At 33.8% G+C, this 25,899-nt stretch overlaps 1 protein-coding gene across 1 annotated transcript; it reads right to left on the minus strand.

Annotated features, from left to right (window-relative positions):
- Positions 1-951: 951 nt before the first annotated feature.
- Positions 952-6,755, minus strand: LOC140963849 (putative phospholipid-transporting ATPase 9). Its single transcript, XM_073423307.1, has 11 exons — positions 5,659-6,755; positions 3,863-5,208; positions 3,673-3,783; positions 3,324-3,600; positions 3,138-3,226; positions 2,943-3,051; positions 2,642-2,845; positions 2,437-2,562; positions 2,239-2,337; positions 1,925-2,116; positions 952-1,838 (listed from the first exon to the last, which is right to left on the minus strand). Exons 1-11 carry the CDS (start codon positions 6,049-6,051, stop codon positions 1,206-1,208), a joined length of 3,579 nt encoding a protein of 1,192 aa, XP_073279408.1. The 5' UTR covers positions 6,052-6,755; the 3' UTR covers positions 952-1,205.
- Positions 6,756-25,899: the final 19,144 nt, after the last annotated feature.

A 25,899-nucleotide genomic window follows, 5' to 3' on the forward strand; every position in this document is an offset into this window, starting at 1 on the left:
AATGAATTATGATATTGATATATCCTAGCATTTAATAATCATCAATGATCGCATACAAATCTTTTTAAAGTGTGTTCGATTGAATGAGTTTAGTTCAGATACTTGAATGTTTGAATGCTTGAATATTTTTAAAATTCGTAGAGCTTTACTAAAATGAACTCCTACATTTATGGACTCTGAATCAAACATTCTCGAGTTAAAAAAATATCTGTTGGCTTGTCTTTTGTCCAAGTAATCATCACAAACATCCGTACAAAGTGTAATACTATTGACACTAGCTGTGTCAACATGATATAGAAAAACTTATCTAAAAGATCAGTTTAGCCCTTTGACGTAAACCGATGTCCTTGAAACTGAGTGAAGGTAGCTGCTAAACTGTTAAAACTGTTCAAATACATTTCAATTTAAGTACGAGTCAATTCTGCTCAACTTTGTCAAGTTTAAATAATTCAATTTGGTTTGAGCACTTGGTTACTTCAGTTTTGCTTAGTCAGTTTTTCCTTATCCATCATTTATAGCTTTTTATACGTTCTTAATATATTCGTTTTTATTAATACTTTTTCTTTAGTTTTGTTTAGGTCGTAAAAACAAAAATAAAGACTATGTAAATTTATATTTTATCAACTATTTATAAAATTTTTGTAATTAAAGATAATAATTAATTAAAATATTTAAACATCCAGCACATATAGTGCATAATGTTTAACTAAGCACGTTTAATAATAAAATTATTTTTGCAGCCAATATATTTGAGAAAAAAAACAAATAATAATTAATCATTGAAGACACATCAATTGCCCTGCAGCTGTCCACGAATTTTTTAGCTCGAAATATTATGTTTCTAATTTTATAGACAGATCATAAAACCATTAATAAATTAGTTTATAATTTGATCAATGAATTTAATTCTATCTCTAATTTTGTCTTAAATTAAATGTTATGCAGCAGATCGGACAAGAAATAAAATTGAATGAATAAGTAAAAATATAAGCAGCTGCTAGGCTGGTACAAACAGGGCTGCAACTCTTCTGCACATACAAACATAAGATACAACAAAAACTATACTTTGTACAGACCCTTCCAGTCCTAAGACCTCTATGTGTATGTATACTCAAACATGGAGAAGTGGAGCCCCGCGAACATGTACACTTCCCCGAGTTCTCACCTTAAACCAGACATCAGAATCCCACAATTTCGTATGTTATCTACCTCTGCTTCTGATTTCTATCTTCTAATGGATTCGTTCTTGCCAACGAACGTGCAGTGAAACCAACTGTAGTTGGTCTAATCGACCTCTGTCTCACCATATCGCAGAATTCGGGGTCATCAGAATGACCCTCATGCCTAATCCACTGTATCATTCCATGGAACATAGGGAAAAATCTCATCTGAATCGCATTGTACGAATAATAAGGAATTAAAGTCGATATAACCACAAAGAGTGTGACCACATAGAAAGAAGGCGTAGGTGCAAGAGATTCAACAAAGACTTTATACGCGGTAGTGGAGATACTGGGAGGTATGGCACCGTAAGCCAAGAGGAAAAGGTACCACAATGCGATTCCACCCCAGATAGTTATATGCTGGATTAAAGTGAAGTAACTTATAGCTAAAGCCATTTGGCAATTTACGACCCAAACGACGCACGTATACATTGTTGCTCCAAAAATTTGGTACTCGGCTATCTTCCCGTTTTTCTTGAATGCTGGTAGACTTAGTGCCTCTTTGCAGAAGAAGAAAATGATTACTGCACTGCAAACTCCGTTGAGCATCCAACCAATAATACGGCGCCATGTGAAGAGAAGGTTTTGCACGCCTTCTTGGTATAGCAAGGGAAACTGCCATTCGAAGGGGAAAGAAATTATTAGAAACAAGAAAAAGTTCTCTTATTGAGAGGTTATTCAGAGGACGTAAAGATTGACACCTTCAGACAAAATCTAGCAGATACATCCTGGTCAAATACCCCCATCGCGATCACAGGTAATGATGTGAAGAATACGTTGTAGAGGGATAAAAACCAGTCATTGTATGCAGGTTGCCCAGAGAATGAAGTGTAAGCCTCATATAAAAAGACAGTGAAACCGAAAGTGACATTCTTGTAGAAGAAGTAGCAAATCTGTCATATAAATCAAATAAAGTATGATCAAACCATGACCTGGTAAGGCTTATATACTTCCGAGAACAAAAATTATTACTGATATTTTACGTATCATATAGTTAATTAAGTCGAGCATTTACCATTGAAGAGATCCTTCTGTAACACCAGTGTCCATGCACCAAAAGCAACCGTTCGAGAAATCTAAACTGAGCAATGGCAATATCACTCGACATGACCGCCTAATCCATTAAGAATAATATGCAACATTAGGTGAAAGTTGTCCTTTAATTTATAAAACATCCATTATAAATTAATGAAAAAAGTCTTAGTTTCTCCACCTGCATCCCCTCAACACCGCTGATTCCAATTCCAATATCTGCTTCTTGAAGCATTCCCACATCATTCGCCCCGTCACCAATTGCCAGAGTAGTCCTATTGGTTCCTTCTTTGACAAGTCTGGTTACCTGTAAATTTGAAGGCGATTTTTAAGCTTTCTACAAAAATTCTAAAGGTCTTACTACAAAAGAGAAACGATAAACTTACCAGTGCCTTCTGTTTTGGTGAAGATCGGCAGCATATTACAGAAGCACAGACCATTGCAAGTTCAAGAAACGATTTTTTGGCATTATCATCTAAAGCATAGGCAAGAGATTTTCCATCAATAATCAATGCAAATGCCTCAGACCTTGATGCAGCAACTTGGGATTTTCCTTCAGTAATCTGTTTTAGGACACTTTCCTTTGAAGCCTGTGAAGAATGACATTCCAAGCTCAGTATTCGTATAGAAATAAGGTGCTGTTCTCATTTTTTGTTGACCGAAAGTGAACCTCGAAGAGGCCAATACCTTAGCAATTGCATTCTTGTCCCCCACTTTCTCTAGAGCAACTATCTCTGGATTTTCCAAGGTGATAGCAATTTTTTTCATTCCTTGTCTGAGCAAGCTACAGGCATAACTGTAAAGTGGAATCCTTGAGTTAAAAATCGTCCGAAAACTGAAGTCCTTTGAATAAAATGTCTAGAAATTGTGCAAGTAATATACCCAATATTAATGGCGGTTTCAAGTTTATCTCCCGTCAAAACCCAAATTTTTATGCCGGCTTGTGCAAGCTTGTCGATGCACTCAGGAACCTGCATATCAGAATTGTAAATTCTTTATCTGTATAACGATTTATAAAGAATAACTCAAGATTCCACATCAAAATTTTCCTAGTAGTTTCTAACGTACCCCTAGTTGGAGCTTGTCCTCAACGGCTGTCGCCCCAAGAAGAATCAAATCCTTCTCTATTTCTTCAGTTACTTCATCAATCAATGCATCACGATCTGCACTGACCGAGTTTTTGGCCTCGGAAAATTTTTTATCGAACTCCTCAAACTCTTCTTCATTAAGTTCCCGATACGCAAGTATCAAGGTCCTCAAACCTGCATCCGCGTATTCATTTACATGTTTTATGGTTTCCTCTTCGAACTCCCTTCCGTTTTTTCCAAGCCTCTCAAACATGACACTGTCATTACAAATAATTTTAGAAGCAAATCGTTGCAGTAGACAAGGACGCACTAAGTTAAGAAGACAAAACCTGTCAGCGCCTTTGCAAAGTAATAAAAGCTTTCCCTCTTCATCCCTTACTATAACGGACATCCTCTTCCTTGTACTGTTGAATTCTATAATATTTAACAGCTTGTATGACCTGAATCAGAAGAAAATTTGTCAGGAATGTGCGAAGAAACGAGCAAATATAGGAAAGCAAATGTGGTCAATATACTGACCTTTCGACTCTTTTTCCAGATACAAGATCCAGCTCATTTACGGAGACACTCGTCTGTGTCCTTTTGAAGAATTCAAACCCAATTTCTCTAGCTGCGACAACAAAGGCCGCCTCGTCTGGTGATTCAGCTTCATATGTGACATTTCCCCTATGTTCATCAATGTCAGGGATGGCAGTATGACATATTGCCAGTAAGCGAAAGAATTTCTGAATGATATCCGAATAAGGCTCAGTTATCCAATGTCCGTTCATGATCCTATCATCATCAAAGTTGAAACCTTTGACAGTTGATTTTTTCGTGTTACCAAAAGGATCGTCGACTAGCCCTTTTCCATTCACTTTCAAAGGAGACCCTTTTTTCTTAGCCATAGCCTTCTCGACTTCTGTGACGCCATATCCATAAGCTGTACCAGCAACCGAGCACTTAATGAACTCCATGGAATTACAAGTCAATGTTCCTGTCTTATCAGAAAGTATCGTGTCAACTTGGCCTAATTCTTCGTTCAGATTCGAGGTTCGGGCATGGGCTGGTTTATCAGCTTCCTCAAAGTACATATTCACATCTTGATTGATGAACATGCTTTGAAGGACTTTAACAATTTCTATCGACACATATAAAGATATTGGAATTAAGTAGCTGTACAGTAACAAGGCTGTCAAAAAGTGATATATAGCAGCAGCTGGGGCTCGATCTGGATCAAAGAAAATATCGGCACGTTCTGGTTGGAGATACCACCTATAATGTCCACCTTTCAAGTCATTTTTGGTTACAACACCAAAGTAAACCGATCCAATGAAAGCAATCAAGAACAGTACACCGAACAAAAAGTAGATGATCTTATCCATTTTCTTCTCAATTTTACTTCTTTTCGAGGGAGGATCAGTCGAGTTCTGTATAACCTTTGTGTCATGACCGGTGAATATAACAGCTCCATATATGTGGTCTGTGTTTCGAAGCTTTGAGTCTCGGAGTAGAAGCTGTTGAGGAGAAAGAGGATACTGTTGTTCTTGAAACTCCATACTTCCAACAAAACTATACAAATTAGCATTAGGATCTTCACATTTTATTAAAGACCTGAAATTTTTGATGTCCTCATCCTCATTTAAATAAGATGTTACTTCTAATGCTTGTTTGAGTTTTAAATTTGTCTCGCCATCAAGATTCATAGTCTCGACATAGCAGATAGCATCTTCGTAACTCGATGAAAGTAGAAGCAAATCTGCTGGAAAAAATTCATCCTTCTCCACCTTAACTATATCACCGACTTTCAGATTTTTCCATTCGGTATGGTGGAATACTCCGTCACATTTATGTACCTTCACTTTTCTGTTGTTCATCTCTATGTCCTAAAAAATTCATTAACCGATATAACCATCAATCTGAGCTAACAAAAATTGAAAAGACCAGACAATAAGTGTAAATTTCGTGTCTGTTGATATCAGTTTCCACATAACATGCCAACAGGGAAAAAGACACCAAAAACAGAATGATTATCACAAAACAACTAACAGAAGTGCAAACATTATCATTATATTCTCCTCAAGCTCCGTAAAGATTATTCTGGTTCATTTGATGACAAAAATCTGATAGATTTATTTTTTGATTTTATTGACACAGATCACTTTGTCCTCTACTGAGAAAAAAATCTAAACATCATAAAGTTTCCCAAACAATCTCCAATCACTTCATAAAAGCATAAAACTTATAACCAAGATTGAATCCAACAAACTGAAACTAACCTGTACCAAGAAAATCTAAAATCAGAGTAGAATTAACAAAATGAATCATAAAAATACCTGTTGTTTTCGACGCCAATCCTCAATCCCCTCTTTAACCATAGTTGCCCCAATAACTATAATCAAAGGAATTATGGCACTAACAGCAGAATAAGGCGCAAGAGAAGTGAAAGACAATATACCAGTAACAAGAAAGTAAAAATTAGCCACTCTTCTGAACTGTTCAAAGAGAGACTTTGGCAAGAAACTTGCAGCAGTGTACTTTGTTGTCCTAACATAATTTGTCACATAGTTTCTTGAACTGGACTCTAAACCATCAGATTCATTACAAAACACAACTCTTGAAAAACCTGGCCCCCCTATCTGCGAATGGTCATCTTTCGATGGTTCTTTCCCGCGCTTAAACGAGTAGATCTTGCTGAAATTTATCTTCTTTGTTCTACCAGTTCTCATTGTATTTCAGATTCCAAAGAAATCTTGAATCTCCAAACTTGAAGAAATCTCGTTACGCAAGGTCTTGGGGACACCCAAAAGGACGTCAAAATCAAGAAGTTTATCCCAAGTACTAACTTGTCAGCTAACGTTTTGCAGACAGCTCAACCCCAAGAGATCAACTCTAATCCCAGCTGTCAAAAGAACTAAAAAGTCCCTTTTTAAAACAGATTCAGAGCAAAGACGGAAAAAAGACTTCGAATATTGAAAGAAAGAATGGATAAATAAGAGGAAATGAAAGGAATCCCCACTAGATTCACAACACCGTTCACCTCAAAATATCATAGAAAGCTACTAAAACAAGAAAGCCCAGATGCAAGAAAGTGATTAAGGTCCCTAAATTCAGCTGGAACAAACTAAAATACACAACAAGAAAATGACAATTAACTCGGATGATTTATTAACATGTGGTACAAAACAGAAGAATATCAGGAGGAAGAGGAAGGGGGTGAAATATAAGAAGCATTATTCACGATGTTGATCTCTTTTGATGGCCCAAAAGTTTTGAACATTGACTTGGATCCCTCCTCTAGATTTCTCAAGCCTTGACTTTGACAACCGTTGGATTCGTTGCGTTGTTTCAACACGCGCATTGCTTGGAAGAAACTTTCAAAAACCCACCCAACTACCACGATTAAATTAAACCCCCCATAAACAAAATAAAAGTTTGTCTGAAAACTGGAAAAAAAAAAAAATTTTGAAAATTGCCCAAAAAGCAGAAAAAGAATTTAGAAAAACAAAAAAAGAAAAAACTATCGAATTGACTCGAAAAAAGGCAAAGAAATTTCGCGGGAAAACAACTTCCAAGAATTGGGTTATAAATTTCTCGGCTTCTGTTTCAGATGAACCGAGTCTTTCTCCCTCCCACTGTGAGAAGAAGCTTCACAGAAAAGTCGAAAGCGGATTGTGTATAACCTTCAACGCATGCAGAAAGATTCAGATATGGTTTTGCATTTTCTTGAATAATTAATTAAATAATAATTTTTAAAAACAATAATAAATAATTATAATTTTTAAAAATCAATATTCAGCTTATCTTTCGTTTAGCAGTGGGGGAAAAAAATAGAGACAAATAAATAATTACAGAGATATTCACGTAGGTCAGAGGTCAGAACTGAAGGGATGCGCCGACAAGGCGGGGAGCCTGCAACGTGTGCCATGACGTCATAGCTGTAAATATTACTAATTATGCCTTGTGCCCCACGGTGTGCAAGATTACAATGGATTTATTTATACATGAAATATTAAATATTTGAGTCGAGTTAATTTTATTCATGATTTTGTTTATCTACGTTAGTCAATTTTGTGAAAACAAAATATTATAATTGAGTCGATTTGCGAGTTTCAACTTGATTTTGTTTATATATTATTTAATTTTGTAAAAACAAAATCAATATAATTGATCCGATTCGCGAGCTTCGATAGAAACATATAATTGTTCGGTCGATATGCGAGTTGGCTCGTCTCATTTTAAACTCCCCTATTGACTTTATTAAAAAGTTAGGCTTATTTTATTGATGACTTAATAAAAAAAATTATTTTTTCCAAATTATATCAGGCTATCAATTATTATTTTTTTGTTCAAAACGTTTTAATATTTGGTTCAACATTTATTTTCTTATATTATATTATTGACCTTGTATTTGTGCACTTCTAGAATTTAAGTTAGTTGGAAAAAATTGAATTTGGTAAGGACTTAATTTTTAATTTTATTTTTTTTTAGTGAAAAGTAAGGACTAATTCTAGAAGCTGTATTTAATAGTATGCTGGCAATTATATGCCACGACGCATTTTATTATGATGTATTTTCCAATCTACGTGCCACACTTGCGGACGTAATATACATAATTAATTACATATTTGGAGTTTGGACAATAAATTAATCATAAATAATATAGGAATATATTTATTGTCACGTCTGTGTGATTGTACAATTGATCTCTATAATATCTATTTCATATTCGTTCTCGTTTTACGAAAATTATTAACTCAAGTTGCTAAAAAAGTTAATTGTAGCTCATTATAAACTCATTTTAAATATTTAATTTTTATCATGTGAAACAAGAGATATCACATTTATGAAATATGACGAATAACGTCTTGTTTTACATTTTCTTTTTATAACTAATACAAAAATATTAAACCTTCGAAAATTATTTTCACGAAGTTGCTATAATTTAATAATATAAATAAGAATGTAAGATAAATGAAGTCTTATTGATAATCATGTAGATCAAGTCTTCGCAGCTCATTAAATAATTATAATTCAAATATTTTAAATTGTACAATAGTTCAATATTATGTATCGATTGCTTGTATTAAAAAAATATTTAGGCATATGGAATACCTAATATTTTGTGGAAACAAGAAATATTTCATTCTCCATTTTAATATGCTAATATAACTTGTCTAAAGCTATTGTTTTAATCTTAAATTAAATATTTGGGCGTCAATTTTTTTCTTAAAGTATTGTGTTGTGCAAAAACATCTGGTTTCGAGTTTAGATTAAGTCAAAATGTGATGTTCTTTATGCAATATACATGTAACTCAGTGGATAAATTTTTTATTTTCTAAACCTACCGTTGCAAGTTAGGTCCGTGTTCAAATCTAAACCAGTAAATTTGCATTTTAAAAGGAAAAAAAACATAAAAATAAGCTTGATTATTAATAATTTGAGTATTTAGGGGGAAAAAATATACATTCGAGTTGTTGAATATTTAATAGGAAAACGGTAGAATGAATATTTTGGAAAAGAAAATAATTTGAGGTTTTTATAAATTTCTAAATCAAATTTCTTATTTTGGTAAATAATTATTTTATAAATTAACTGCAATGTTTTGATAAATTAGGAAATAACTAACAACTATGCTACCTTGTCTGGTTTCATACATTCAAAATTTTAGATTTTCACGACTTCTAGAAAACATTAAATAGAAACTCTAGTTGACTATGAAGCTAATTGATTGCAATATTTTTTTTTCCATTTAAATAATATAAAACAAATAAAATATGTAAATAATTTTCAACTACTATTTTATATATTCGCCTTACTCGTACCAAGGCAAAAACTTGTGTGAGACGGTCTCACGGGTCGTATTTGTGAGACGAATCTCTTATTTGGGTTATCCATGAAAAAGTATCACTTTTTATGCTAAGAGTATTACTTTTTATTGTGAAAATGAGTAGGGTTTACCCGTCTCACAGATTAAGATCCGTGAGACGGTCTCACATGAGAACCACTCTCGTACCAATCTATATTTCTAGACTTATTAATGCCCATTTTTTAATGAATANTTGAATTTGGAAAGTTCTCAGTCTTTTAACTCATATAATTTTTTAGCATTTTAATTAAATTTATATGAAAAGGCATACTCAATGGATCAAATTAAATGATATTAGCTAGGGATTTAGGAAAAAATATAACATCATTAAAAAAAATGATATTATACTGTAATTTTGGTCAAATTTTGATTATCAAAAATTGCTATTATGTCTACTTAGTCTTATTTTAGCCTTAATTTTTCGATTGCATGCAAAACCAGACAAAAATCCTATCTTAAGGGTTGATTTTTCATAAAAGAGCGTGTTTGTACAATATTTATAAAAAAAACCTAAAACTTAAGCTACACGTGACTTGTATCAAATTTTTAATATTTCATTAATATATATAATTATTAAAATAGACTATGATTATTTTAAAGGACACAAACTTAATAATATAGTATATAGTATAAATATGTAGATAATATATTGTTATTATCATTATTATTATTTAATAATACATCAAATCTTTAGAATAACTACTTTGATATTTTAATAGATTGACAAAAATTCTCTTTATTTTCAATAATTGTTTGTCACTTATAATTGACAAAAATTCTATTTATTTTCAATAATTGTTTGTCACTTATAATTATAACTTATCATCTTTCATATTTATTTTTTCAATTTATAAATAATTAAAATATTAATTTATTTCTAGATATAACATAATTTAATCATGCACGCGCTAGTATATTAGAATACTAACAGATTAAATATCAATTATTTATATTTGATTAATTTTAAACTGCCTTGTCGCATGTTCGTATTTGAACTAATTTATTGATTTATCACATAGAAATTTTAATTGGTCGTGAATAATTGAGTAATCGATCAGTTTAATTTTTTTCATCACACGTTTTAAAAATTTTTCAATCGTCACATATACAAATACGTTCTTGACCATGTTTACTTTATTTTTTAATTTTAAAAAAAAAATGTATTTCTAAGCAACTCTTATTTAATATATACACTAGTGCACCGACGCACACGTTGCGTGCTTGTATAATATTTTTCATAATTCATTTGATTTATATTTAAATGAGGATCAAAATATAATTATAAGAAATAGTGAGGGACTACATTGTAATTTTGATATATAAATTAAAAATAAAAGAATAAAAAAATGACTTCAATAAGAATTGAACCTATAACCTAAATCCCAAAAAACAATGACTTTATCCGTTGAACTACATATAACTTATATTAAATTTTTAACATTTTATTAATATATATAATTATTAAAACAGACCATGATATCAAAGTTAGTTACTCTAAGTACTTCAAACTTAATAAAATAGTATAAATATATCACTAGTAATTTTTGGTTCATGATATGTATGTGTATATAAAATATAATTTTATGTGAAATATATTTTTTGTGTAAAGCATAAACATGTTGAGATATTTTTTTCCTTCTTTGCATGTTTTATTTGAATTTCATTTTTCTTATATTTTTCATAAAATGAAGAATATCTTTTGAACGTTTATTTTGGAAAGAAAATTTTGACGTGTTTAAATACAAAAAATAATCGCTAAAAAATCTCCCACTCGATAATATATTTTATAATATAGATATATTTGGATTATTACAAGGTGAGTTGCTAACGAGAATTTTTTTAAACTATATACATCATTGGATCGAGAGTTTGTTGTTTTACTAAAAACTATAATGGATGATAATTGTGTAGTTGAAATATTTTAAATAATATGACAACTCAGATGATAAAGTGCAATAGACTATTATAAATGCAGAAACAGTTCACAACACTTGAGTGAAACAGAAAGCAGTACATAGTAAAATAACACAAGGCTTGTCTATGGAAGTTCGAAAGATAATCCCTTCTATGTCTCCCCTTCTCTTGTTTCTAGAATATATCAATAAAGAATTTGATTAATACACTGTTGTACATATCTACTTTAGTAGGACTTATCTTTACATACCGAAACTTTTAGTATTACAACTCAGCATTTAATAAAATCTGGTTCTGGGAAAGACTCTTTCCACATATGACAAATGTTTCACACTTACATAGGATGATATAAAATTGAGTGTGAACAATAATACCGCAAGTGATCTTCCGAATAAGGGAGAAATTTTCAGTGTGTGCTTTATTTTTAGATATTGAATATATGAAAGGATTTAGTGCGAGAGTGATTGAATAAATTCTTTTCGATAGATAGATAAATCACTTTCTATTCGTGAATCACTAAAAAATTCTTATATCGCCCTTCTTCAACGTTCGGATAAGAACAACTCTATTTCCAGTTGAGAAAACCTGTATGAATTTTAGATTTGTTATTTATTTTATATCCAAATATGGTAGAAGTGATAAATGATCAGTATTGTTCAATAATGGAATTTAATGAAGAGTACTATTGATTTAAACCGGCCACAATAAATAGAAAAATCTCTGAATAAAGCTGATGGGTTATCATAAATGACAACCAGTATGAGTACTACTTTTGGTTTCTAATCATAAGAGCTAATGTCTCTTCTGGTTAAGTATTACTGAAATGTGAGCATCATAAGGGCTACTGTTTATTCTGGTTAAGTACTACTGAAACGTAAGCATGCAGAATTCTTTTACTATTTTATTCTTAAGACATGTTTTATTTTTCTTAAGTTATCAAAGAGTTCTGATTTTTTTAATTCATTCGAATCAGAAAAATTAAGATATTTCTAACAACATATTATATAATCAATGCAGAATGAGTTCACTAAAACTTTGTGAACAAATGAAAATCAGTGAAATAATAAATGAAATGCACAATAGTTGTTTATGAAAGTTTAAATGCTAAAATATCCACATGTCTTCCCTTCTTCGGTTTTCAGAAGCTATTCACTAAAATTTTTTAATATTTACAGCTTCTGTAAATATACACTTCAGTAAGACTTAAGACACTGCCTCTTAATATCAACTTTTTCAAGACTTTATGCAAACTTCTGAACAGAAAGACTCTTTCTGTCAGTTATAATGACTCACTTAAATGATAAAATTAATACAATAATAAAAGTGAGTATGTATCAATACAATATGATCTCCAAAAATGTCTGATAAAATTTTACATGTTTGCTTCGAAATATATTCAGCAAAGCTTCGAGTCAATAGAAGATGATGAATCGTGTCAGTGTGTCGAGAGTTTTTGTTGAATTCTGAGATGGACTATTTATAGTTGAAATCCAACATTCAAAAGTGAACGACTATAAATCAATTGTACTATGACCATAATTGAAATCGTACAAGATGTCACGTGCCATTCATTGTGTCCCAAAATTAATAAGTGGCAATAAACGATTATGAAATGGAGTGTCAAAAAATCAGAATATATTTTCTTTAATTGTTATATTGAACATTCAATGAATATTTGCATTGTTGAATTCATTCTTCACTTACTATGAAAATAAATCTAGTCTCAAAAATGACAGTTGACAAAATCAGTTGAGTGTGATCAATCAATGAGGGGTATCAATTCACATAGGTAGACCTTAGATAGTTCTTGGATAGTTAAGCGAGAGGTCTTTTGAACTTAGTGACTACTAAGTTTTCTTGGAATGCTGATTTTCAGTGCTTTTGATGTTCACGTACTTAGAGCACATCACCAAAACTTATACTTTCTAAACACACTTCATTTCAAAAACATATACATTGGGCTGTTCAAAATCGATCAAAACCAAGAAAAATTATAAAACCAAATTGTATGGTTTGGATTGGTTTCCAGTCAATCACGGTTTGTATTGATTTTAAAATCAACAAAAATAAAAAAAATTGGTTTGGTTCAAGTTTTACATTAAAAAAAAAAAAGAAAAAGAAGAAAACCAATACAAACCGATCACATTAATATAGAAAAATATGTAATAAAATTTGTTTATTTAGAGTGATTTTCTGAGATATAGAAATAATTTATTTGAATTTTAAGTTTGTATTCTATTTTTAATTATGTTGGTAAACAATCCAATTAACTAACATATGCATGATTTCGATATAAAATTATGACAAACATAACTACAACCCTAATCTACAGAAATAAATGGATTTTTTTTTTTAAAAATACTATAATTAGAGAAACATCATAACTGGATGAGTTTCATAAATATAAATCAATATTTATAGCATAAAGTCTTTTTAGGAACAAAGTCCATCATTAATTCCACGTGATAACGTTTTCAATTATCACTTTATGTTGTTTAACATGTTCTCAACGACTATAACACTTTATATCGATATACTTAGTTTGACTTCCACTTTAATCAAAAAGACTATAACTGAATTGTCGTAATATATTTTGTAAATGGCTTAAGCATAAATTCACAATTCTAATCCCAAAAATGCAACTTCTGAACGTACACCATACAAATAGTGCATCAAAATAAGAGACAAATTTAGACTTCATAGTGGAACTAATAAATTACTTCAAATTTTCGATTCATCGATATATAAGCATGTACTCTTTAATACCATGAAGGTATCTCATAACATTTTACAACTTTTTAGTTGTCAATACCTAGATTACTCTGAAAATTTTCTTAATAATTATGCTCTCACTAACCTTCTGGTATACATGATGGCCCGCAATGTACTCAACAAAACTTAATGAAGAGATAACATTATGAAACCTTAAAGACCACTAATCTGATAATTGTTTTAATCTATATAGCTTTCTTAAGCTTGTAACATTAAATACTAAAAATCACTAGAGAAGAATCTTTAATGTTATTTCATATAACATTCTCACTCTATATCACAATTGAGAAATATTGTTTTCACATCCATATAATGCAAATCTAAATCAAATGGGCTATTAATGTAATGACCACATGAAGATAATTTTCTTAGATGCACGAGAAAATATTGAGAATTTTCTTAAATACATGAGAAAATATTTTTTTCCTTGAGCAAATTCCTTAGCAACAAGTCTATCCTTATGTCGTTCAATGTTGCTTAATGAGACTTTATTTGTCTTAAAAAATCATCCATAACAAATGGAGACTGAAAAAAATTTAGACTCAATTATTTGTTATGTAATTCTTTATCATTCATGACATTATACCACAAATTAGATTTCTTACTGCTCATGGTTTGTGAAACCATCTCAAGATCAATTTCGACTCCAAAATAAATAGCCAGATTCAAGATATACAATATATTCACTTGAAATTGTTAATATTTTAATTCCACTAGATCTTCTTAATGTTGTATCAATATTTTCCAATGAATCTAGATCGTTTTGTTCAACCAAATGCTCTATGTCTTGATGATCATTAAAATTCACATGATCAACAATTTGTGGAATTTATACTATTGGTCCCACAACACAATTTTTAACTTGAGAGATGTTGTGAATAAAATCAATATATAGAACTTGTGTAGCTGAATGAGCATCATAATGATCAATATTATGAATTTGATCGCTCCCACTAATCAAGTTATTCTTAAGAAATTTCGCATATCTTGATACCAAAAACCATATGATTCTTTATGGACAAAAATTTATATCCTTCAGACATTTTAGCGTATCTAATGAAATACCCATGAGTGATCATCGGGTCAAACTTGATTTCTTGTGTATTATCTATCAATTCTTATCTTAGAAATCATACTCAATCATATATTTGTCCCAAATTTGGTTTCCAGTCTTTCCATAATTCAAATATGTGTCTTTCGAATACCCTCAATTAGAATCTAATTTAACATATACAAATTCGTTCTAAGAGTTTCAACTCACAAGAACTTAAGAAGTTTGGAGCTACTAACCATGATATAGCACCATGTCCATCCTCAAGTATATTTATCATAGTAACTTTTACCATATCTCATCTCACAAGATTACTTCACTAATTCCACCTTATATGTTTTTATCAAACATCCAACACTTCATACTTATTATGAAGCAAGTAGAAATATACGTGTTGTGAGTTATCATAAATAAAGGTAAACAATATTTCTAACTACACAAGTCCATATCGAGACAACTAATATCTGTATGAATGATTTCCAGTATGTCTAAATCTCTCTTAGCATATTTCTTCTACATATTGGTCTACTTAATCTTAATGTAGTCCAAATAAGTGTCAAAACTAGTAAAATCCAAGATGTCACATAATAGAGTAATGTGGATTTAGAAACTCTAACAATCTTGATTCCGATGATAACAAAACTTGTTATTGTGTTTTCTAAAAAATTTATTCAAGTGTGAAGTTGATAACTTATTATGGAAGCTGAAAATCAAATTTAGCAAAAGTGAAAATCTGGCGAGCTGCAGTGTTTTGATGATATATCACAGCTCGGTGATGGAAATGACCAGTCGCTAAAATGACTGAACAGAAAACTCAATTTGGGACAAGTTTTAGTTCACGTCAATTAGGATAAATCAAATGTTGTCTAGGAAAACTGGTGGTTGCAAACCAAAATGATCGCAAGGAAAACAACAATCAGTTGGACATGAGCAGTTACGGTATTTTGGTCAGCCTAATCAGCTAGGTTATCTAAATGAAATGATTCAACATGAGTTATGAAGCTAAGATGATGACTTAAAAATCATATTCACAAGTAAAAGTCTGAATCGAAGTCTAAGACGCTGATAAATGACGATGAAACTACTAGTTTTGCAGAAGCAGAAATCAGCAGTCCTCATTAGTTTTGTTTAGTTTAGCTGATGAGCCTAACTGAATGATCAGTCTAGCTGACAAGCAAAACTGGCAACAAACCTCAAAATCAGTTAGGCTCGGGAAAAGTGACCAACAAGACGGAAATGACCGTTTCACTATCAGAAACAGTACAGAAATTTTCCAAACGATCATATTATTGTGTCTAACATATATATATTACTCTTGGAGGCTATACATACAAAATCTTGACTATCAAATACAAGCTTTGGAAGCATATTCAAATCATGAGCAACCTACATGAAGAAATTTCATAGAATGAGAGTAAGTCCAGTTGTGATGATACATTTGATATATACATACACATCACTCACACTTATACACAAGAGTTGATGTTCAAAATTTAGATGAGTGTTTCTTTACACAAAAACATTAAAGACTATGGTTATAGTCTTGGCATAAGAGTTAAACATTATGCGGATTGTGAGGTTGTGGCCTACAATCAACAGTGTGTTAGGAGTTTCAATTAGGTAAGAGATAAGTTCTAATTTAAAATGTGTTTGTACATGGAGTTGTATGAATCAAAGTCTTATAGTGGATCCTTCCCAAGTGAAAGAAGGGGTAACGTAAAAGTTGTTAATCTCCGAACATCCATAAACAAATTATTGTCTATTTATTTATTGAATTTATTTACTTTATACTATTTTTAAGATGCAATGTTGAAGTATTTTATATGTATTTCAGATACCAAAATATTGCATATCAATTGTTTGATAAAACGCTTCAACCTAAAATGTTTTTACACAATCAACTTTCATATCTTTTAAATGATTTACCAAAATATTTATTCGGTTTCTACGAATGATTATATTGAGTGTCTTCTGCTTGGTTTAAAACAAAACTCGATTAAATTAATTGATTTTCAAAATTTCAAGGACCGAGCTATTGTAACTCAATGATTATCTCCCAATCGATCATATCAAGTAATATTAACTCATAATGCATTTCTTAATACCAATATTTTCTTAAATATGCAATGTAAAATAGTGGATATAATTTTGTAAATTAATGTGAAGAAGACTGTCAAACAAAGTATCACTTAAAAAAAAAATCATATTTATACAACAAAAAAATGATAAGTCTGAAAAATTAAGGAATATCTATTTGAAACGACTCTTGAAACTAAATCAAATTTATAGAGAAGTTTGAAATAAAAGGTGTTTCCAAATACAATTATAAATCCACTATGCAAGTCTCAATAGCCTCCGCATGTGATCATCTAGTTCATTGAATAGATGCATGAATCACTTCCTAATGGCATCCTTGAATCTTACAATCTTTGCATGATATTGATAACATGTACTGTAGAATCATAACCAATCCCCATATGCTTTGACTAATATGAACCATACTGAATAATAACTAATGAGAGTTGAGTAGTCATGTTTAAACATTATCTCTCCTCCATAACAGTACACCTTCTTCTTAAACGCATATGGCCAAAAACTCATATAGTGACCATATAATCTTATGTGTGTTATAGAAGATCTTAAATAGGTCATCATGTTAAACGAGAGTTCGAAATATTGATAACTAGAAATATCTCAAATATCTCAACCTCAATAGTGTTAAATTGAGCCGTTATATCTCCTTATATGCATGACACAGTCGTGTACTCAAATGTTGGTGAGCTTTAAAATTGAAAACTATATAATTAATGTGCTTATGATTGTATGAACGCTATCATTCTGTTCGATTGAACCACTGATCCCAACATAAATATTAATCTTTATGAAACTATTCGAGAAACAATTATATTTCTCCATTTTTCACAAAGATAGTCATATGAATAACTGATTTCAGTAATGACAAGTGGTTTATCTTTCTTAATAATAAATCTGTGTTCATGAAACTCAATTGAAGAATAATATTTTCTTTTTCAACTTATAATTATAACCTTAAATTTTGGAAATTTCACAATTAATATAAGAGTAATTAACATGATAAAATGATGTAAAATAAATAAAATTCATGCTAATGTCACCAAATAAAGCAGTAAACCTTATATCATGTTTTATCCATGTAAATCATGCAATAAATATAAATCACTGACATAAAAAATTTTGTAAGCTAAATTTTTAATTCAATTAGATTCATACAACTTAATGATATAACTATTGAATTATACTCTCTTCTTAATCCATGTGGCTAAATTAAGAAAATAATTCAATATCATATCCTAATTAATTATATTTAATTCAATAAAATATCTTGTGGGATGAATTTTACTATTGTGGTTACTCTTCAATTAATTAAAATCGTCACGCCCCGTATCCGAAGCGTCGGTGACATCCGGCATTGTTTAACAATTTCATTGAAAACAATAAAGCCTCGTATCAAATCAAACCAATTTTTTTCATAAATAAAGTATTGTCTTACAATGACAGTGAAATAAACACATCAGAGTTTGCGAAATGCGGAAAACTAAACAAAAGGGAGAAAGTGGTTCTTGATCTTGATCATCGTTCACCAACCCCAGAAAGCTTCCTGCTCCTCCTTATTTATTTGCTCTTCAGTTTTATCTGAAATTTGTAAGGGGTGAGTGTTTTGGAAAACACTCAGCAAGTGAGGGTCGATCGATTCCAGGGTACATATAGAACTTAATTTTTTAAAAATTTCTTTTAACATACTTTCAAAACTCAATATTCTTGACTTGACACAACAGAAACGAAGCGAATAAAAGACGGAGCTTATCAAATGATTCAGAACAGAACAGAAACATTTCAGATCATTCCAGAGCAGAAAAAACACACTGTTACTCATCTCATTTCCATGGTCAAATTGTCCCCAATATGTTAGTCCTCTAAGGGGTGAGACCAGAACATGGTTTTATACCCACCAATGGGGGCCAGAACAGAACATGGTTTTATACCCACCAATGGGGGCCAGAACAGAACTACAATTCTCGTTCCATTTCAAATTCGAATCGTAAAAGTGCGACAGAATTCAGAAGTAACAGACAGAAGTTTTCAGATATTCAGATTTCAGAGTTATTCATACAGACACAGCGGAACCAAGAATTTCGAAACTTAGAAGAGAACACATAATCGATCGAAATTTAAAATAGAACACACTGACATTTTCGAAAAAGGGACACACCAACATGCATGTCACATTATTTATATCGAAGTTTAAAATAGAAATGAAGTACATAACAAAAGCCCACTTACAGAATTTTCAGATTTTTGTACTGAGTTTCCTCTTGAAAATCAAGCAGCACTTCGACGTAACCTTAGCAAATACTGTCCTTGATCGAGCAGCACTTCGACGCAGAATAGCAACTCTGGACTGCACGAAATTTCCTTCTTCTCCCTTGCTTGGCTTGGCCGAAATTTAGAGAGATTTTGGTGGAGGGTGAGGCCGAAAATTTGGTGCCTTTTTGTGACACTTTTCCATTCACATATGGTGGTATTTATAGAAAAATTGCTGTCTTTCCACCTAGCCTTGGCCGATTTCTTGGCTTCCAAGAATGACATTATTATGTTCATTATGGTGGTTCAAAATCTCATGCATTCCTTAATTCCAATTGTAGTCCAAAATCCCATGCATACTTTAAATGTCACCTTGGTTTTTCTAAAGGTTCATTTCCTGCATCATTAATGTGTCTTAACCTTTAGCTCATCCCTTAGCTTCCTCCTTGGTTATCTCAAAGGTTGCTTCTTGCATAATAAGTTTGTCTAATTCCTTGGCTCAACTTCTAGCTCCCTTTTTGGTCTTGTTAGGACAAGCTTGGTTGAGCTTCTTCGAGCTGAAGAATCGCGTCCTTGAGCTGGGGTTTTACTCCTCCAGTGACAATACTTCAATGGATGCGGTTATTTGCAGCTCGTCTTCATGTTGAATTAATCTCCGAGCTCTGAAGCTACTTCCTCGAGTTATGTTAGCTGAAAATCTAAGTTCATATTTAAGTTTATAATTAGAATGAAAGTTGTTAAGCTTAGTTGAAGCTAAATTTCAAGTTTGTATTTCTTACATTATTTGCTTCGGATCGAAATTTCCGGGTTCTCACATCCCTCCCTCCTTATTGAAAGTTTCGTCCTCGAAACTTGCATTAGCTTGATCATTCGAATAGGTGAGGGTATTGTGATCGCATCTTCTCCTCGAGTTCCCAAGTTGCCTCTCTTTCAGTATGATTTGACCATTGTACCTTGACATAAGATATTGTCCGATTTCTCAACACTTGGTCTTTTGAGTCCACTATTCGGGTAGTGACTTCTTCGTATTTGAGTTCTTCGTTGAGGTTTCCCTCGATCATCAGTGGTGCAACTTTGAGTACATGACTCGGGTCTGGGACATACTTCCTTAGCTGTGAGATGTGGAAGACATTATGTATCCTGGACATATCAGGCGGTAAAGCTAGACGGTAGGCTAAGGTTCCCACCTTCTCCAGTATCTCGAACGGTCCCACATATCTTGGGTTCAACTTTCCGGACTTACTGAACCGAACTACTCCTTTCATAGGAGAGAATTTGACGTATGCTTTTTCACCAACTTCTAATTCCAACGGTCTCCTCTTCAAATTTGCCCAGCTCTTCTGTCTATCTTGGGCTGCCTTGAGTCTTTCTTTGATTATAGCGACCTTGTCAATGGTCATTTGAACAAGTTCTGGTCCAGTAACAGCCTTTTCTCCGACCTCGTCCCAACATAGGGGCGACCTACACTTCCTTCCATACAAAGCTTCATACGGAGCCATCTCGATGCTACTGTGATAGCAGTTGTTATAGGCGAATTCGATCAGGGGTAACTGTTCACTCCAATTTCCAGAAAAATCCAGCGCACATGCCCTCAGCATATCCTCGAGGGTCTGAATTGTCCTTTCGGTTTGGCCATCAGTCTGGGGATGATAGGCCGTGCTGAGAGTAATCTTGGTTCCCATAGCCTTTTGGAAACTCTTCCAAAATCTTGATACAAATCTTGGATCTCTGTCAGACAGTATACTTGTCGGGACTCCGTGTAGTCTCACTATGTGGTCCATATACAAGGTAGCGAGCTTATCCAGGTTATAAGTCATCCGCACCGGTAAGAAATTTGCAGACTTGGTCAATCTGTCAACGATTACCCAGATACCATCGTGACCCTGCCTGGATCTTGGTAGCCCTACAACGAAATCCATGGAGATGTTATCTCACTTCCACTCCGGTATTTCCAATGGTTGTAAAAGTCCTCCAGGTCTTTGATGTTCTGCCTTGACTTGTTGACAGGTTAAGCATTTGGAAACAAAGACAGCCACGTCTTTCTTCATTCCATTCCACCAGTAATTGTTCTTCAAGTCTCGGTACATTTTGGTGCTTCCTGGATGTATTGAAAATCTTGATTTATGTGCTTCGGTCATTACTTCTTCTTGAATTCCATCGATATCGGGCACATACAACCGTCCTTTCATCCAAAGGATACCGTTTTCGTCAATTTGAAACTTTGGAAGTTTTCCTTCTTGGATTTGTTCTTTAATTTTAAGGATGGAGGTGTCTTGACTTTGCTTCAATTTGATGGTTTCCCGTAGTCCTGGTCGCGCTGATAGTGAAGATAAGCTTACTTTCCCAAAATTTCTTCGATTCAATGCATCAGCCACCTTATTCGCCTTTCCTGGATGATAATTGATTACCAAATCATAATCCTTTAGAAGTTCCATCCATCTCCTTTGCCTCATATTTAACTCTTTTTGAGTGAAAATGTACTTGAGGCTCTGGTGATCAGTAAATACTTCACATTTTACTCCATAAAGATAGTGCCTCCAGATTTTGAGTGCAAACACAACTGCAGCTAACTCAAGGTCATGAGTGGGGTAATTCTGCTCATACGGTTTCAATTGTCGTGAGGCATACGCAATTACCTGACCCTCTTGCATAAGCACACACCCTAATCCTTCCTTGGAAGCGTCACTGTACACAGTGAAATTCTTACCATCCTCGGGAAGAACTAGTACTGGTGTGGATGCGAGTTTCGTCTTCAGGGTTTCAAAACTTCTTTCACAAGCTTCATTCCAAATGAACTTCGAGTTTTTCTGAGTAAGTTTGGTGAGTGGAATGGCTATCGAAGAAAATCCTTCCACAAATTTCCTGTAGTAGCCTGCTAAACCTAGAAAACTCCTTACTTCAGTCACCGTCTTTGGTTGTGGCCAATCTTTGATTGCTTCCACTTTCTTAGGGTCTACTGACACTCCAAGTTCAGAAATTATATGGCCTAGGAATGCCACACTCTTTAACCAAAATTCACACTTCTTGAATTTGGCATAGAGTTCTTTCTCACGTAGTGTTTGCAGAGTGAGACGTAGATGTTCTCTATGTTCTTCTTCACTTGGTGAGTATACCAAGATATCATCTATAAAAACAACCACAAATCTGTCGAGGTATGGTTTGAATACTCGATTCATCAGGTCCATGAATGCTGCAGGAGCATTTGTCAGACCAAAGGGCATTACTGTGAATTCGTAATGTCCATATCTTGTTCTAAAAGCAGTTTTAGGGATATCTTCTGCTTTGACCTTTAACTGATGATATCCTGATCTTAAATCAAGCTTTGAGAAAACTTTGGCTCCTTTTAGCTGATCGAAAAGATCATCTATTCTCGGGAGTGGGTACTTATTCTTTATGGTTATCTTGTTCAACTCCCGGTAATCAATACATAGCCTCATGCTCCCGTCCTTTTTCTTTACGAATAGCACTGGAGCTCCCCACGGGGATACACTTGGGCGAATCTGCTTCTTGTCTAATAATTCCTGGAGTTGCTCCTTTAACTCCTTTAATTCTGCTGGAGCCATTCGGTATGGTGCCTTTGAGATTGGTGCAGCACCAGGGACCAAATTGATTTCAAATTCTACTTCCCTATCGGGTATCTTCCCCGGTAATTCCTCAGGGAAAACATCTGGAAATTCTTGAACAATTGGAATATCGTCTAACTTTAGGATTTCTCCCACTTTGACCTCATTGATTACTGCTAGATAAATCTCTTCACCTCCTTTTATGGCCTTCCAGGCTTGTGAGGCAGATAGTAGAGATTTTCGTTCTTTGGATTTCCCGTGGTATATGACTTCCTCTTTGTTCGAAGTCTGAAGTCTAATATCTTTCCTTTGACAGTCTACCATGGCATGGTTTTTAGCCAACCAGTCCATTCCAAGAATGATGTCAAACTCAACCATATTGAGTTGAATCAATTCCGCTTTGAAAGTTTGATTGCTGATACAAATTTTACAGTTTCGATACACTTTGTGTGATTCAATTACTTTACTCGTCGGTGTTGCCACTCTTAAGGGTTCACTAAGAGTATCATGTTTAAGTTTAAGCTTTTTAGCAAATCTTCTAGACACAAATGAATGTGTGGCACCACAATCAAACAAAGCATATGCAGGCATTTTATTGAGTAAAATGGTACCTGCCACCACTTCGTTGGTATTATCAGCTTCTTCTTGGGTTATCGCGTACACCCGAGCATTAGTCTTGTTTTCATGCTGTTTACTGGGCCCCGTCCCTTTGTCCTTGTTGTCTGGACAATCTTTAATTCTATGACCCACCTTTCCGCACTTAAAACAAGCGCCTGTCTTCCGGTAACATTCTCCAACATGTTTCCGTTGACATGTATCACACCACTTTCCTTCGGTGTTACCAGCACTGCCAGAACTTCCTTTGAAAGACCCACCTGAATAATTTGGTTTCTTAAACTTGGGACCATTCTGAGTAGATTGATTGTTCATCGGCCTTTTGTTCTTGTTTTCTTCCTCGCGTCACTTGATATCAGTTTCTGCGCTCATTGCAGCGCCCATCAAATCCGCAAAGTTGTTTGGCTTGAATACTGCCAATGCTGACTGAATTCGACTGTTGAGTCCCTTCTTGAAACGATGCATTTTTAACGTTTCATCCGACATGATCGTTGGAACATAAGTTCCCAAATCGTTGAATCGTGAAGTGTACTCCATTACTGACATGTCTGTAGCCTGTTTGAAGCTTTCAAATTCACCCAACTTCTGTAGTCGAAATTCGGCTGGGTAGTATTGTTTCAAAAACTCTCTTTTAAAACTCTGCCATGTGATTTCTTCCACTTCTGTCAAAGATGGCTACACAGTTTCCCACCATTTCCTAGCCCGGTCTTCCAAAAAAGGTGTTACAACCTCAACTCTCAGTTCTTCAGGTATCTCCAGTAAATGCAATTGTGTTTCGACGTTCTTGAGCCAGTTGTGACTGACTTCCGGGTCTGGGTTTCCATCGAAGGTTGGAACTCGATTCCTTCTTAGAGATTCATAATGGTATTTAATTCCACGCGGTTGTGGTTCTTGAGGTGGTTGGATGGCGTTAGCTAATGGGTTCACGAATCCTTGCAACGTCGCAGCTACGATAGTGGCTATTGCCATCATATCTTCTTGGCTGAGGTTTACTCTCTGATGTGGTGGTGGATTTTCATTTTGATTGGCGCCACGAGGGTTACGGTTGTTTCGGGGTGGTCTGCCTGCCATATCCTATAAACATGTATTTTATTAATTTGTTTGCCACAAAGTATAATTAAAATAATTTCATTAAATTTTTGAAATTCATACAAGCAAAAGTTTCGAAACAAATGGTAAATCAAATAATTCTTAATACAATCAATGTCTAGTCTAGAGTCCTCTCTCTACTCGTCTATAACCTCTCCATCGCCTACTGCCTCGTTAATTTCTTCTTCCATCGGGTTTCCTTCTAGTTGCTCTACGAGTTCTTCCATGTTGATCACTTCATTTTGCAGGTGCTCAATGTAATTCTGCAGTTGTGTGTTGTGATGATCAAGGTTGTTTACTTGATCTTGTAGCTCCTGTATTGTTGATTGGCTTACTTTCTCATTGATTTCTTGATCTGCGATCTGTTCCTCCAGACGGCGTTGTGTTTTGAGAAGGCTATCGTCCCGGATTTTGAGGGTAAAAATCCTATCCTGAGCTTTGTTTAACTCTTGCTTGGTGATTTCGTGTCGACGTTCCGACTCTAGATGATAAGCGGCATAACGTCTTACGTCCTCGCGTAGTTTCTTCTCTTCCTCTCTGGCCTCACGAAGATCCTCCGTCATGCATACATTATTCCCGTCTAACTGGAAATTATCTCTTTCGAGTTTCTCATTTTTTTCTTTCAGTGTTTTAATTTCTGACTCCTTTTCCTGAAGTTGATTTTGAAGTTCATTTATAATGCGTTGAAGATCCATGTTGTTTTCCTAAAAAAAAAACAATTTTATACATAAGATACTCATCAAATTTTTAAATATGCAATAGAAGGATAATAGAAAGTTTCAAAATAATTTGGTACACATAGTATTTTCTTAGTCACAAATTTTATTACAACCCAGATATTATAATGCTAATCTAATCGAACATCTCTCCGCCATCGCTGTCACTGGCGCTGTCATCTCCGGCCACCTCCATCGGTGCTACCTCCTCTTCCTCCATGTTCTCTATCACCAAATGCAGGTAATTATTCTGATCTTGAAGTCTGTCCATAGTGCCATGGAGCTTCGAAATGTACCGATCCTGTCTGGCGTTGTACTCCTCCTGGCGCTGACGGGCCTGAGCAGCACGTCCTCGCTCTATTTCCACTCTATCCAATAAATCCCTGTTAAGTGCAGCTAAGCGCGTGATGCGAGCGGAATCGGTCGGTATCTGCAGCAGCTGGCTCTCCGCCAAGTCCAGATGATGAGTCAATCGTTGTACATCGGTCTCCAGTATGAGTCTACTCTCAATAATCTCCTGTTTCTCCAACTTTTCTCTAGCCAGTTGCGCCTTCAGGGTCGCAATTTCTCTAGTCTGATTGTCAATCGTGAGCTGGCGCATGCGAAGGGCAGCCTGAGCACGGGTACGTGGAGCAGCCATTTCCTAG

The sequence above is a fragment of the Primulina huaijiensis genome, chromosome 18 (assembly GCF_012295235.1).
Source record: "Primulina huaijiensis isolate GDHJ02 chromosome 18, ASM1229523v2, whole genome shotgun sequence".
Taxonomy (NCBI): Eukaryota; Viridiplantae; Streptophyta; class Magnoliopsida; order Lamiales; family Gesneriaceae; genus Primulina; species Primulina huaijiensis.

Coding starts and splice junctions, on each gene's coding strand:
- LOC140963849 (XM_073423307.1), bottom strand. CDS start 6,051: ATGAGAACTGGTAGAACAAAGAAGATAAATTTCAGCAAGATCTACTCG. Junction 3,052..3,137: donor GAAACCGCCATTAATATTGG/GTATATTACTTG, acceptor TCCACTTTACAG/TTATGCCTGTAGCTTGCTCA. Junction 2,338..2,436: donor GCGGTGTTGAGGGGATGCAG/GTGGAGAAACTA, acceptor TTAATGGATTAG/GCGGTCATGTCGAGTGATAT.